At 43.3% G+C, this 16,417-nt stretch overlaps 1 protein-coding gene across 1 annotated transcript; it reads right to left on the reverse strand.

The window, feature by feature from the left end:
* Positions 1–11,412: 11,412 nt before the first annotated feature.
* Positions 11,413–14,664, reverse strand: CCR4 (C-C motif chemokine receptor 4). Its single transcript, XM_082637560.1, has one exon. The coding sequence runs from the start codon at positions 13,614–13,616 to the stop codon at positions 12,537–12,539; it is 1,080 nt and encodes a 359-aa protein (XP_082493686.1). The 5' UTR covers positions 13,617–14,664; the 3' UTR covers positions 11,413–12,536.
* Positions 14,665–16,417: the final 1,753 nt, after the last annotated feature.

Genomic DNA, 16,417 nt, shown 5'->3' on the forward strand with positions numbered 1-16,417 from the left:
TTACAGAAGCTTTTAAGAGATGTGGGTGAGGGACAGTCTACAGAGCAACAGCATAAGCTTGATAGTACTGAATATCAGACACTCCAGTTTTTACAAGACATTCTGCCATGCTCCATATTGCTTGGCCATCCTTGTTTATCTTCGCTTCTCTTCTCTTCTTTGTCCACTCCCCCCTCTGAGTTTCTAATAACTTAAAAATTAAACATGTCCCAGCTGTATTCCTGAAATGACACATTCTCACCTTTCTCCTTCAGGTCCAGTTTCTTAGGAAGGGCCCCTGAGAAGGCTTCCATGCACTAAGAGAGAGGAGTCAAAAGGAAAGCCAAGTCAGATGCCAGGGAGCATCCCTGGGAAGTGTTCTGGCATGGCCACCTCCCATGGCCAAGCCCTTGGAGTTGGAAACCACAAGAGAATCCCCACCAAAGTTTTGAGATCTGAGCAAATGGGGCTTTGCGGGGAGGAAGCAAGATCCCTGAGCTCCCCATCGTGGCTCAAGTGTGGAGGCAGCATGAGATGGGTGTCTGCACGTGGACCAAGGCTCCTTCAAGGGTTCCTATGAGCAAGACATGGAGTGGAGAGCAGAAGGATGGTCTTTTATGCCAACCAGAGCAGCATGAAGTAGCAAAGCCTCCAGAAAGCCCTGCTAAGTCTTCTGAGGCCACAGAGGAATACAGGAGAAAATGGAGCATTGCCAGTGTTGCAAGAGGAATGCCAAAGGATCAGTGGATCAACTCAGGAGGTCAGTCCATGGGTTGATGGTTGAGGCCCAGATAGGATGAGGTGCGTTTCAGCAGGTGCTGACAGCAACAGAAGACAAAGACCAGAGTCCCTTTCCCAAAACTGTGACACCAAATGTCACTGAAGGAAGGGGGGTGGGTTAAATGCTGAATTGACTGAGATTAAGTCTCTGCCTTTTGGAGGAACTGGGGTCTCAAAACAGAAGTTAAGTTCAGTTCTAGACAGAAGTTTACTGTTAACACCCACATACATCTCTCCTAACACCTTTGGGTAGGATCAGCCCTATCTGGTGTCGGTAAATGTTTTAGAATCGTTTGTTCTTTGTTAGTAGGTGTTATTACTTCCTCAGAATGGATCAGCATATTTATTTAGAAGTATTTCCTCCGCTACTTTATTATATTGAGTTCATCTCAAGTGAGCTCGTTTGGATTGTTGTCCTTATTCATTGTTGTAGAATTATATTTCTTCCTTGGACTAAGGAGTGTTGGATTGCAGGCTCATTTTGAATGGGAGATTTCCTATTAGTTTGTTTATAAAGATTTGTTTCTCTCTCTCTCTCTGCTCCTCCATCCCTATATAGGAATTTTGAGGTTGCCTCTGTATTGGAGGCTGTTGGTACCCTACCCAGAAGCCTTTGCCCACTGCTGCACCCCTCCTTTACCTGCTGTGAGCGTTGGTTGTTCTTTTCCCCAGAGAACTACTCGTGGCTTAATTAAGAAGATGCCTCACTAACATGAGAATACAAAAGGCCATACTCTTTGCCTCAAAATGGGCTTAATTCTGTGAAACAATTCATGCTCCAGAGCCCCTGTGAAATCAAGCCAATGCAGGCAACTTGTAATGGTTAATTTTATGTGTCAACCTGGCTAAGCCACAGACATTTGGTTAAACATTATTCTGGGTGTGTCCGTGAGGGTATCTGGATGAGATTAAATTTGAATAGAAATATAACTGATTTCTTTATATAGATCTTGTATCCTGTAATCTGCTGAACTCATTTATTAGCTCTAAGAGTTTTCCTTATGGATTCCTTAGAATTTTCCACATAAAAGATCATGTTGTCTGCAGAGAGATGTAGTTTTACTTGTTCCTTTCCAATCTGAATCTGGATGCATTTTATTTCTTTTTCTTGCCTTTTTAATTTTTTCCTGACCAGAACCTCCACTATGATAGAAACGGTGAGAGCAGACATCCTTGTCTTGTTCCTGATCTTAAGGGGAAAGCATTCAGTCTTTCACCATCAAGTATGATGTGGTGAACATTCTTGAACAAGTCTTTTAAGGACTGAGGTCTTCATTTCTATTGAGTAAATACCTCGGACTAGAATTCCTGGATCGCAGGGTACGTATATGTTCAACCTTACGAAGAATTGTCAAGCTATTTTCCAAAGTGGCTTTTGTATCCAACCATCTTTTAAATTTTTCTTGTTACATGTTATGTATCATCTCAGTGAGTTTTGGAAAACAGGAAGGCCCCCAAACTGTGGGCTTCTTGTTGCACCTTAATTGGAAGTCTTCTCAGTGATAGGCTCAACACATCTACAACCCTCAAGAAGTTTCCAAGGTTGGGGGGGGCTTCCCTGGTGGTGCAGTGGTTAAGAATCCGCCTGCCAATGCAGGGGACACGGGTTCGAGCCCTGGTCTGGGAAGATCCAACATGTCACAGAGCAACTAAGCCCATGTGCCACAACAATTGAGCCTGAGCTCTAGAGCCCATGAGCCACTACTACTGAAGCCCACGCGCCTAGAGCCTGTGCTCCACAACAAGAGAAGCCACCACACTGAGAAGCCGCAGCAAAGAGTAGCCCCTGCTCGCCTCAACTAGAGGAAGCCTGTGTGCAACAACGAAGACCCAATGCAGCCAAAAACAAATAAATAAATTTTTTTTAAAAAAGAGAAGTTTCCAAAGGACATTCTTTTATTTTCAACTTAAATCCATTCCCTCATAAGCTTACTCTTTGTCGACTGTACAAACCCTCTAAAACTCCTCCGTAGTCATTCCCCCAAGAGAAGCCCAGCTAGACCACAAAACCTGCCGCTTGAACCACCATTCACTTTATTTGCATGTGATGTTTTTGTGGCGATGTCATTACAATTAGGAGGAATCCCTCTAACCAAGGCAACCATGGAGAGGTGGTTGTACAGTCCAGTCTTGGTGCAGATCTTTTTCCTGCCTGGCAGGGCTCCAGTTATAGCCTTGGGCAGGTATATCAGGATGAGCAATCACTTGCTCACCTCACTTGCGAGCCCTGATTTTTAGATTCTCTCTCTGCTGTTCATTAGTCAGTTTTCCTTAATCACAAGGTCTCCCTCTTTTTATTTTTCTAAAATGGAGGATATTGTTTTGGAAGAATATGAAAATAATGCATGTTTGTTTAAAGAAATAAAGAAGCCCTGAAATTATAAAGCATAATTCTTCCCTCTATAAAATGGCTAACATCAATAATATCTCAATAAATCTGGAAACATTTAAAATGACTAATAGTTTGGGGTTGAAGTTTGAGGTTTATCCTTCCAGGTTTTTAAAACACACTTAAGGGAAGTCCCTGGTGGTCCAGTAGTTAGTGGTTAGGACTCAAAGCTATCACTGCCGGGGCCCAGGTTCGATCCCACAAGCCATGCAGCCAAAAACAAAAACAAAAAAATAGAAGCACTTAATATACATCATGAACATTTCTGCATGGTAGTAAGTTTATAGCTGGACGTGATTATTTTTAATGGCCTATTCCATAATATGGATATACATTAATTAATTAATTTTTATTATTAAATGTTTTAACCATACAGAAGAGTACTAAGAATAATGTAATAAACATCCATGTGCCATTTAATCATCAGAAAAAAAGTTCAGTCATGTATACATATTTTCTCCAGTTTGTCATTTGTCTTCTGATTTTTCTTTTGGTGACGTTTCGTCCTGCATATTTTTGTATTCACATGGATGAATTTATTACTCATTTCTTTTATGGCTTCTGAATTTTGAGAATGTTCTTGCCTGTGCCAAAATTCTGAAGAAATTCTCCCATGTTTCCATTTAGAACTTTTATTGTTCCAACTTTTACATTTAAATATTTTATCTATTTGTAATTTAACCATGTATAGTGTGAGGTATGAATCAAGCTTCATTTTTTTCCCAGATGATGGTCCATTTTGGTCTACTCCTTAAATAAACAATTCCTTGTGTCCCTCCTTTGATTTAAGATGCCATCTTTATTTTTTTAATCGAAGTATAGTTGATTTACAATATTGTTAGTTTCAGGTGTACAGCAAAGTGATTCAGTTATATATATATAAATATTCTTTTTTAGAAGATGTGGTATATATGTATTATATATATATAATGTGATAGTACTCAGCCACAAAAAAGAATGAAATCTTGTCATTTGTGACAACATGGATGAATCTAGAAGACATTATGCTAAGTGAAATAAGTCAGACAGAGAAGGACAAATACTGTATGTCATCACTTATACGTGGAATCTAAAAAACAAATGAACAAAAACAAAACAAATGAACAAATGTAAAAAAAAAAAACAGAAACAGTCATAGATACAGAGAACAAACAGGTGGGTATCAGAAGGGAGGGGGTGGCGGATGAGTGACATAGGTGAGGGAGTTTAAGAGGTACATCTTTCTAGTTACAAAATAAATGAGTAACAGGTATGAAATGTACAGGGTGGGAAATATATCCAATAATTATGTAATATCTTTGGTGACATTTTTTCTTTTTCTTTTATTTCATATCTATATGAGATGATGGATGTTCACTAAACTTAACGTGATGATCATTTCATGATGTAGGTAAGTCAAATCATTATGCTGTACACCTTAAACTTATACAGTGCTATATACCAATTATATGTCAATAAAACTGGAAGAGGAAAAAAAATAAAATTATGAAGAAAGTACAGAGAGTTCCTATATACCCCATATTCCATTTCCCCTATTACTAATATCTTACCTTAGCATGATGCATTTGTTATACTTGATGAACCAATATTGATGCATTATTATCAGCTAATGTCCACATTTTATTCAGATGACCTTAGTTTTTTGCTAATGTCCTTTTCTTTTCCACAACTAACTACATTTAATTGTCATGTCTCATCAGGCTCCTCCTGGCTGGGACAGCTTCTCAGACTTTCCTTGTTTTTGCTGATGTTCACAGTTTTGAGAGGTACTGGTCAGATACTTTGTAGAATGTCCCTCTTTCCAGTTTTTATACCTCTAATTTATTCCACTTACAGCAAGGAGCTAGTATCTCCAGCACGATGGAGTGTAGCAGTGATGATAGCAGGCATTCTTGTTGTCTTTTGCTTTTAGCCAGAACACCTCAGGAGTGCCCTGTTAAGCATTTTGAACTGAGATAAATATATTTGATCATGGTAATAAAATACTATATTCCTACACTTCTGTAGTATTCCTATCCTGGTTATAGTCAATATTATTTTTCTTAGTGTCCATCTTTGAATTGTTTTTTTTCAATTGATTAATTTATTGTTTGTTTTTATTTTGAGCTGTTTTAGATTGAGCTTCTCATTGTTGTGGCTTCTCTTGTTGCAGAGCGCAGGCTTCAGTAGTTGTGGCACGTGGGCTCAGTATTTGTGGCTTGCGGGCTCTTGAGTACAGCCTCAGTAGTTGTGGTGCATGGGCTTAGTTGCTCCACGGCATGTGGGATCTTCTCGGACCAGTGCTCAAACCCGTGTCCCCTTCATTGGCCGGCGGATCCTTAACCACTGCGCCACCAGGGAAGCCCTATCTTTGAACTGTTAAATATGATTATGTTTGTATTTGTGTGTGTCTGTGTGTGTCTGTGTGTGTGTTTGGGGCAAGGTGTCAGTAATTTTCCAGGAGGCAAGCTGTTTTCACAACCCAATGACTCTCTTCTACTGCCACAGAGAGATATTGCAATCCTGCAAATGTGAAATTTAACAGATCTGCCTCGTCTGCTCTTCTGAATGAACTGGGACTCGGAGGGCTTCTGACTGAAGCCCTTCTCCTGGAGGTGTGCCCCTCCCTTTGGGAAGTGGATTCTTTTAGTGCTTTGTGAGGTCCGTCACTGCTGCACCCTCTCCCCACCCTTCTCTTCACCTTGCCCCACACTTTGTGCCTGACGTCGGCTGCTTTTAGCAGACCTTTCATATATTTTGGAGCCTGAACAGTATCTCTCTCTCCAAGTTTGATTGAAAATGGAGTTCGTGGGTTTTTTCATTCTTTCTTCTTGCTGTTATTTTACAATTTCCCAGAGAAGATGAAAATGCAGACTTCTGCAGCTCTGTTCATACCAGAAGTCTTTAATGAAGTCATTTTTGACTCAAAGACCACAAACTAATTTCTGGAACTAGGAGGCAATTCAATCAACCTTTGAACTCTGTCACACAAAGTTTTATTAGAAACATAATGGGGATTTTGGAGAGAGGACTGGTGAACTTTGTGTAGTGAAATAGAAACTTGAATTGCCAGCACAGAGTACTTAATTAAGAGATAAGGAAATTCACTCATTCACGAAAAAATAATTGAACAACTGCTCTGCGCTAGGCATTTTACTAAGCAGTGAGGTGATGATTATTGTTGGTAAGGTTTGTCTAATTCATTATTAGAATATTGTTTCCCCTGAACTCAGTTGCTGGGAGATAATAAAAACAACCTTATCTACTTTAAGAAGAGGCTAAAATGAGTTTCAATATATGAAAACAGTTGGTGGAGTTCTGATATTCTGAAAGGGGAATTTGGAACCATTATAAGCTTTTAAGGGGTGAAGTATTTTATTTTTATTTTTATTGAAATTAGTTGATTTACAATGTTGTCCTGGTTTACAGCAAAGTGATTCAGTTATACATATATGTATCTATTCTTGTTCTGATTCTTTTCCATTAAAGGTTATGACAAGGTATTGAACATAGTGCCTTGTGCTACAGAGTAGGTCCTTGTTGGTTATCTATTTTATATATAGTAGTGTGTATATTTTGATCCCAAGCTCCTAATTTATCCCTTCCCCCCTTCCTCTTTGGTAAACGTAAGTTTGTGTTCTATGTCTGTGAGTCTATTTCTGTTTTATAAATAAGTTCATTTGTATCATTTTTTTAGATTCCATGTGTAAGTGATATCATATGATATTTGTCTTTCTCTGTCTGACCTCCTTCACTTAATAAGATAATCTCTAGGTCCATCCATGTTGCTGCCGATGGCATTATTTCTTTTTTTTTTTTTTTGGTGGATGATTAATATTCCATTGTACATATGTATCACATCTTCTTTATCCATTCATCTGTTGATGGACACTTAGGTTGCTTCCATGTCTTGGCTATTGTAAATAGTGCTGCTGTGAACATTGGGCTGCATGTATCTTTTTGAGTTAGAGTTTTCTCCAGATATATGCTCAGGAGTGGGATTGCTGGATCATATGGTAGCTCTATTTTTAGTTTTTCAAAGAACCTCCATACTATCTTCCATAGTGGCTGCACCAATTTACATTCCCACCAACAGTGTAGGAGGGTTCCCTTTTCTCCACGACCTCCCTAGCATTTTTTTTTTTTGATTTGTTGTTGTTTTTGCTGTTGGCTGGGCCACATGGCTTGTGGGATCTTAGTTCCTTGACCAGGGATTGAACCCAGGCCCTTGGCAGTGAAAGCATGGAGTCCTAACCAATGGACCTCCAGGGAATTCCCTCCAGCATTTATTATTTGTAGACTTTTTGATGATGGCCATTCAGGAGTAAAGTATTGTGACCACAGAAATGGGTGGAGCTTGTGTCTGGTTCCTTTGAGCCCAGGAAGTCACTGACTGGTACAGAACACAGGATGTCAGGTGGCCGCAACATGGCCAAGGGTAGAGTTGGCCTATGACTATAATAGAAACAGAGTGTAGGGACAATGCCTCAGGGCTTGAGGCAGGCAAATTATGGCAGCAAAGGTGAGGTTGACTAATGGAATTGCATGAACCAAGAGTCAAATGGGGGCCAGAAGGCAATGAATGGACAGCCCTGATGCAAACGCAGTGCTTCCTCATTTTCCCACAATGGAAGTGGGGTCAATTTCCATTTATATTAGGTGCTGATCCAGAAGTCCCCATTGTAGACCTGAGTTCCTGGAAACAGACTCTGAAACCCTGAGATTAGCATACAGGAGATTTAATGGGGAGTCCTCTTGGGAACAACACCTGTAAGGGCATGAAGGAAGCAGGAGTGGGCAGTAGGAAAAGTTGGTCCACAATGTAGCTGTAACAGAGGCCCCAGCTAATCTTATGGGGAGCTCTGCAGTTGTAATGGCCTATCAGCGTTGTCCCAAATTAAAGCAAGGGGGCAAGTGTTTCTTTCTCCTCAGTATCCAGGCGCTGGATATGATCTGGCCCAGGAAGGACAGTCCTGAAAGGAGACCAGCTGAGAGCCGCAGATGTCCGGGCTCCTGGTAGATGGTGCAGTGAGTGGCCCTCCGTCCTGCATGGGGTGTGTGGATGGCATTCCACAGCACCCACTAACAGTCTCCTCCAGCCCAAGGCAGGATGGCCACTGGCTCAGGAGCTCAAAGCTGCTGCCTCTTAGGTCTGTAATTTTTCTTTTGTCTCATCTTTTCCTACTTTGCTCCTCTCCCCCACCTGCAACGTTCACTTTAACTACAAAAACCTACTCACCACTACCTGACCACACAGTGTGCTCTTGACACCACACCTGCCTTTTCATGTGTGATTTCATCAGCATAGAATGTCCTTCCTCCCTTCCATTGATCCAAATCATGCTCTTCTTATAAAGCCGACTTCAAAAGCTACTTGTAGGGCTTCCCTGGTGGCGCAGTGGTTGGGAGTCTGCCTGCCGATGCAGGGCACACGGGTTCGTGCCCCAATCCGGGAAGATCCCACGTGCCGCGGAGTGGCTGGACCCGTGAGCCATGGCCGCTGAGGCTGTGCGTCCGGAGCCTGTGCTCCGCAACGGGAGAGGCCACAACAGTGAGAGGCCCCCGTACCGCTAAAAAAAAAAAAAAGCTACTTGTATTATGAAATTTGACATTGAATCGATTTCTCCTTCATCTGGGGTCCTGAAGCATTTTGTTTGTGACTTTGTTATCCTATCTGTCCTGCTTGCACTATAGTCAATCTTGTGCTTGTGTTTTCCCTTCTCAGATTATAAATTCCATACATGCAGAGCTCACTCCTTTATCCTATATCCTATCCATTACCTAACATCCGGTTTGGCACAAAACAGACTCAACAAATAGGAATTAATTGCATCAAATGTCCCAAAGTGTTATGAGAGTTTCTTAGGAATAACCTAAGATCTGAAGACCTTTTGCCATCATCCTGTATTCTTCCTTCTCATGGGAAGCAGGTAACACATCTATTTAATAGAATTTGAGTACCAACTACGGGACAGATCCTGACAGGGCTATTTCTTATTATTCTTTTTGTTGTTGTTGTTGTTGAGGTAAAATTCACATACTATAAAACTAATCATTTAAAAATGTGCAATTCAATAGCATTTAGTACATTCACAATGCTGCGCGGCCATCACCTCTATCTAGTTCCAAAACATTTACATCACCTCCAAAGCAAACCCGCTTCTTTTGTTCTTAAAGAATTTACACCTAGCCTGTGTTCCCCAGAAGCAAGGCATGTTGCAACAAGAAAAGGATGGGTCTAATGTCTGAAAACTTATTGTTAAACCCACCTTAAAAAGGGATTCTGGGGCTTCCCTGGTGGCGCAGTGGTTGAGAGTCCGTCTGCCCATGCAGGGGATGCGGGTTCGTGCCCCTGTACAGGAAGATCCCACATGCCACGGAGTGGCTGGGCCCGTGAGCCATGGCTGCTGAGCCTGCACGTCCGGAGCCTATGCTCCGCAACGGGAGAGGCCACAACAGTGAGAGGCCCGCGTAACACACACACACACACAAAAAAGGCTTCTGTTGTGAGTGGCACACGTAGGGCAGCTTGCTTGTTCTTTGTGCGGAATCGACATCAAGAGATTTTGGAAGCATAATTTTTTGGTACTTGGGCAGCTGGTGATCATTGGTCCTGATGCCCTCAAAAAAAAACCTTGGGCTTCCCTGGTGGCGCAGTGGTTGAGAGTCCGCCTGCCGATGCAGGGGACACAGGTTCGTGCCTCAGTCCAGGAGGATCCCACATGCTGTGGAGCGGCTGGGCCCATTGTGCGTCCGGAGCCTGTGCTCCGCAGCGGAAGAGGCCACAGCAGTGAGAGGCCCGCGTACCACAAAAAAAAAAAAAAAAAAAAAAAAAAAAAAAAAAAAAAAAAAACCTTTGTGTAGAAATCAAGCTGGCTTGCTTTCTATGTTTCTGTTAAGGGGAAGAAGGAACTTTCTTTTCAGTGTTCTGAGAGGATCATGTTTGGGTATCACCAGAGGTTTTAAATTCCCATCCTGAGGGGACACCCCCCAACTTTGGAACAAAGGAGGCCCTGAGTGGCTGGAGGTGATAAGTGACCCTACCCTCAGGTGGAAGGGTGGTAGCTGTGTGGTCTGCACTGCAGCCTTGCTTAGCATTGTATGCGATGCACAAGGAAGGGACAGTAAAACCCCTTTGGCCAGTCTTTGTCTTTTGGTGTCCTTACTGGGGTTTTGGGGGGGGGGTTTTGTTTTTTTTTTGTTTTGGCCATGCTGTGTGCCATGTGGGATCTTAGTTCCCCAACCAGGGATCGAACCCGTGCCCCCTGCAGTGGAAGCTCGGAGTCTTAACCACTGGACTGCCAGGGAACTCCCTCGGTGTCCTTAAATTTCTGTCTCCTTGTGATTAAATGAATGAGATTACAAGCTCCCTCAGGAAAGGGGAGGCAGTCACTGGCTGGGAAGTTCAAAACCACACTTTATCTATGCCTAAGGAGCATAGATGCTTTCAGTAATCATCTTATTTCTTTTTTTCAATCACTCTGAACTATATTCTGCTTTACAGTTGTGAGGAAACTGAGGCTAAGAGAGGAAAGTAATGTGCTCAGACTCACAAGGAAACACAGAGGTAAGATTTGCAGACCCTGCCATATGGTGCGGAGGATTTCTAAGGAAACACTGCCTAGGAACCCGGCCCACCCCCACTCCTTATCCATTCTAACCTCCAAGAGTTGTTGTGACAACACGTAGCGACTCCTTTCCCCATCCCAAGTGGTGATTTTAACAGTGAACCCTTTAATTCTTCCTCTCAGGGACATCCATCTCGTCTACGACATGTAGCAAAGATGATTAATCGAGACAATGGGAATATTAGTGGCTCAGATTCTCATCCCCATCGGGAGACCAAACACACACATAACCAGGAGAAACCATACCCAGGTTTATTTTATTGTATTTTATTGTATTTCTATAAAGGCAACATCAACTTACCCTGTTAAAATCACTTCTGAAAATAAATTTTCTGGAAATGCATTCTTTATAAATGTAAAGCGTGCAATAATGTGTAAATTTACAAAAACATTTTAAACTGGTTAACTCAGGTAATAGTCTGTAAAATAGGTTTTGTTTCTGGAGATATTACAGGTATCCCTAGACTTTGTTAAAGTCTTTACTTAATTCTGATTAAGGCTGTACGAACAGAGATTTATCCTAATGGTGTAAAATGATTAGTTACATAATTAAAATGACTTGTAAGAACTTTTGAGTCATCCAAAAGTTAAAAAGCAGGGCCAATATTTCAAAAGAGAGGATGACACCTTGGAAAGTCATTTTTATGCCACATCAGCAATAACTTTGGGTGGATTATTCTTGCCTCACTTGACGGCAGGCACTTAAAATGATTAAGGAAAAATTGTCATACTTGATTAGTCCTCATCATTTTTGGTTTTGAAGGAAATGTTTGTAAATGAGTAAAAGACCCCAAATAAATGTGTCTGGGCCTATGTATTATTTTTTAAATTTGAATATTCATCTGTTATAATTAAAACATGTCCACAAGCATATGAAGCTGTGTTTGAATTTCCACAAGTATGTTTAGATTTGTTAATGCCTTGTATTTCACGTTGGGAAATCAGACCATGCTAATGCCTTTTTCTCCTTATGATTGTAATCAACATTGAAAGCTTGGCTTCCATTAACAAATAATCCTTTACAATAAAAGAATCAAGATCTAGGGCTTCCCTGGTGGCGCAGTGGTTGAGAGTCCGCCTGCCGATGCAGGGGACGCGGGTTCATGCCCCGGTCCGGGAAGATCCCACATGCCGCGGAGCGGCTGGGCCCGTGAGCCATGGCCGCTGAGCCTACGCGTCCCGAGCCTGTGCTCCGCAACGGGAGAGGCCACAACAGTGAGAGGCCCGCGTACCGAAAAAAAAAAAAAAAAAAAAGATCTAAGTTCATTACTTCACTATTCGTTTCTGCAGATACCTGGCTTCATGGAGTATACCATGCTTCAGATATATTCTTAGGAAAACACTGGGACAGCATGCCGAAGTTTTCTATATTGTTTCACAAAAAGCTAGACGTTAATTAAAGGGCTCATTTTCACAGCAAGAAGTAGAGATTTACTCCCCCAGTCAATTCTCTACAGTCCCCTCTAGAGAATCCCATGAGTTCAGGTTAGAAGGGACTGGTCTTCCCTTTCCAGAATCATCCAACTCCTCATTGAAACACTGCTCAGAATCCTCCTCAGGTTTACTCATCCCTGCAGGAATGCCTGGTGCGAGGAAGGACACCTTGGTCCGGGTGAACTCTGGTCACACGGAACTTGTACTTGGCAGGAAGTCAAGCCCTACTTTTTGCAGTGGATATAATTCTTCCCGGTACTTGTTCAGGAAACTCTTACTACAATACAATTTTAAATAAGCTCTTAATTTGGGAAGCTTATTAACTCTGCTTTTTGCATTTTCATCTTTTACAGAGCATCGTGGAGATCGTGGTCCACCGTGGACTGTGTGTAAGATGAGCTGGGGGTGTCGGGGTAGATCGGGAGGAACCTACAGTACTGGCAGACCACCAAAGTGCCCCGGCAGGTTTTGAAGAGCTGTACAATGTACTTGCGAAATTTCACCCCCAGGAAAAAGTAGATGACCGGATTAAGGCAGCAGTGAACAAAGGCCAGTGTCTCTGTGGCCTGAATGGCATAGTCCAGGTGTCTCTCAAAGGTGCAGTCTTGAAGGACCTCCAGCTCCACCAGGGTGTCCAGGAAGAGCACCACGTTGTAAGGGGTCCAGAACCCCAGGAAGAGGACCACCACAGCAAAGATCATCTTCACTGCCTTGTTCTTCTTCTCATTTTTGCAGTGCTTCAAGGTCCTAATGATCATGGAGTAGCAGAACAGCATGATCCCCAAGGGGATCACCAGCCCTAGAATGTTGATCTCCAGGGAGCTCAGAACCTTCCACCTCGTGGAGTTGAAAGAATACTTGGTTTTGCAGTAGGTGTGGTTGCGCTCAGTATAACACGTGCTGAACACGAGGCCTGGGAGGGAAGCGAGCACAGCCACTGCCCACGTGGCCACGCTGGTGATGACCCCGTAAGTCAAGGTCCTCGCTCTCAGGGAGAAGACCGCATGCACAATGGCCAGGTACCTATCGATGCTCATGAGTGTGATGAAGAATATGCCACTGTAGAAGCCCACCAGGTACATCCAGGAAACTAGCTTGCAGAGGCTGAGCCCGAACACCCACTGGTCTGCAGCATAGTAGCCCCAGAAAGGGAGCGAGAGCACAAAGAACAGGTCTGAGATGGCAAGGTTGAGCAGGTACACGTCGGTCATGGACTTGAGCCGCTTGTACTTGAACAGGACCAGAACCACCACAGAATTTCCAAGCAGACCAAACAGAAAGACCAAAGAGTAGAGGGGGGGCAGGAAGAGCTCCCCAAATGCCTTGATACCTTCCTTGGTGCAGGGTTTGGGGATGCTTTCATAAAGATAATAATTGTTATAGATGCTTTCATCCAGGGTGGTGTCTGCTATACCCGTGGGGTTCATTTTCAGATTTACAGGCTCCTCACGGCAGGTCTGAGCCCAGCCAGAAGAACCTAATGAGTGGAAGAGCCAACAAGATTTCTATCAGAACAAAAGCAGATCAGAACGGTGCTGTGTACAGAGCACAACTGCTTCGTATTTTGCCCAGATCATCATACACTCTTCCCAACCTTCCCACGTTGAAGGGCTCAGGTCCTTGAACTGAAAGGCAGTGCAGCCAAAGTGAAATAATCCTGCCCTTTGGAGGCAGATTCCAAATTACAGCAGCTCTGACACTTTTCCTACCTCTCTGCTGGGAGCTCGGGTTCTCCTGTTTGTAAGCGGGGGTAGTAAAACCTCCTTATCAACAAGAGGTTTTTCTATTTTTTTTTTTTGAAGATTTTTTTTTCAATATAGGGACCATTTTTAAAGTCTTTATTGAATTTTGTTACAATATTGCTTCTGTTTTATGTTTTTTGGTTTTTTGGCCGTGAGGCATGTGGGATCTTAGTTCCCCGACCAGAGATCGAACCCCTGCACTGGAAGGCGAAGTCTTAACCACTGGACTGCCAGGGAAGTCCCAACGATGAGGCGTTTTTCAAAAATATATTTCTGAAAGCTAGTCTGGCATTACTGAAATCACTCGCAAGAATGACAAGACTAGCTGACGTGCCCAACAGAACTTTACCCAGGGCCTTTCTGACATGAAAGCCAAAAAAAAAAATTAAACAAATATTTTAAAATCTATGCATGTTTCCCCTTCAGACTGTAACACCAAAAATTCAGTGATGACTTAGGTAAATCATCAGGCTAGAAGGGAACCAGGTTGGCCTCTTGCCTTTATATAAAAATTCTGGGACTTCCCTGGTGGTCCACTGGTTAAGAATCCGCCTTCCAATGCAGGGGATGCGAGTTCGATCCCTGGTCAGGGAACTGAGATCCCACATGCCGCTGGGCAACTGAGCCTGCATGCCACAACTAGATTGCCCACATGCCACAACGAAGCTCCTGCGTGCCGCAACTAAGACCCGATGCAGCCAAATAAATAAATTTTTTTTTAAAAAAGAATAAAAGGAAAGGGGGCAAGGACCAAGAAAATATTTTTTTTTAAAATTCTAATTCCTTCTGTGTGCTTTGTACTTCATAGGATTTCAGATCATGTTCACTCCTATCGTACCTTCAATCCCAGTCCTGTGCTCCTGTTCCCACACCCCCCTCCAACAAAAACCTGGTACTCTAAGCCAAATAAGCATACTGAGCCATGGTGTAGATGACTCATGAAAGACTCAGAGAAGTTAAATGCCTCCTGAAGGCCACACAACCATGTAGAGAACTTGTTCCTCGGGCCTCAAGTCCCAGTGATGTGCTGGTGAACCAGGTTTGGGAGGGCAAAGAGGTGTGGGGGAGGGGAGGCTCTGATTTATGGCTCTTGCTGGTTTCTGTGGTGTAAATACTCCCACCGTGGCCAAGTTCAAGCCACCAACCGCCTCAAAAATTCCTGAAGATTTAACAATCAGCTCCTGAGAGCTGGTGGCGGTGGGCCCTAGCACGCCACGCCCAAGCCCCATGTTCCCTCTGGAGCACCTTCTTAGTTGGAACACACCTAGCCTCCCAGGCTGGGTGGCTGGCCACTCCTGGGCCAACCTGACACTAATGCAGCAAATGTTTTCCAGGCCCTGTAAAAGGTTGCAGTATTCAGTTGGGTAAATTGAGGGAAATTTTTGGCCTTTTCATTGAAACCACATGTAAAGAATCAACCTTACACACTGAATCCTATCAGTGGGAATTAGCAGGACAGATCTAGAAAAGGCACATCATAGCCAGAAATAAAATCTCTACCTCGCCAACCACCCTCATTTATTATCTAAATTGGCAGATGAGGAGGTTAAAACCTGCTTAAAGTTATTCACACGTCCACATGTGAATCAGAGCAATGCAGGAGGCTTTCCGACTCAAGCCCGCCTCCTCTTGCATCCTTCTTAGTGGCACCCTGATATTCCTTATCAAAACCCTTTCACATTGTTTGATAGTTCACATCTATTCCCCATCTCCCACCCTGACCACCACACACCCAAACACCCAAGCTATGTGTTTCTCAAGAGAGAGGTTTTGGTTTATTCCTGCAAACAGATGCTGAAGACCTGAGGCATCTCAGGGTCTCAAAAAAAAAAAAAAAAAAAAAAAAAAAAGCTGTGTTAAATGATTACCAATTCTAGTTAAATGAATAACAATTCTAGCCTTCCTCCATCATTTTACCACTGAAAATGAAAGGAATAAGAGAGACTGAGGTGTTAGGAAATTATCAGGAGAAGAAACGAAAGTCAACACAGCTGGTAACTGTCTGGAATTATTCTGCAGGCCTTATTTGGCTGGTGTTTCTTGACCTGGGAGTCTTGATAGAAGCCAGAAGCAGAGAAGTGTATATGTTGAATGAAAATTAGCTGTGTGTTCTGAGCCTGTGGCTTAAGCCAGATGTGTGCAGGAGGAGAGCCCTGTATGTATGTGAGAGCCAGTCAGATGAGGGCTGGGAGGGTAGGTTGTGTGTGAGCTGCAGGACAGGTGCCAACAGAACGACCAGCAGGATGACCAGGATGCCTGAGTGATGGGGTTAGCTGTGTGGCTGGGCAGCTTTCAGCGCTTCCAAAGTCCACACACCTGTGGACAAAACAACGCAGGGCCTGAGGCCCTGGGAATGCGCCCCCTCACCCGCCCCCTGCCCCCCGCCACCCCGCCACGCCGGCCCCTTACCTTGCGTTTCGGAAAGTGGCTCCAAGGCAGGTCTGCGAGGCAGTGCCTGGCTTGCTCAAGAAGCAGGGCGCTAAGAG

Source organism: Mesoplodon mirus (assembly GCF_964341445.2).
Source record: "Mesoplodon mirus genome assembly, chromosome: 12".
Lineage (NCBI taxonomy): Eukaryota > Metazoa > Chordata > Mammalia > Artiodactyla > Ziphiidae > Mesoplodon > Mesoplodon mirus.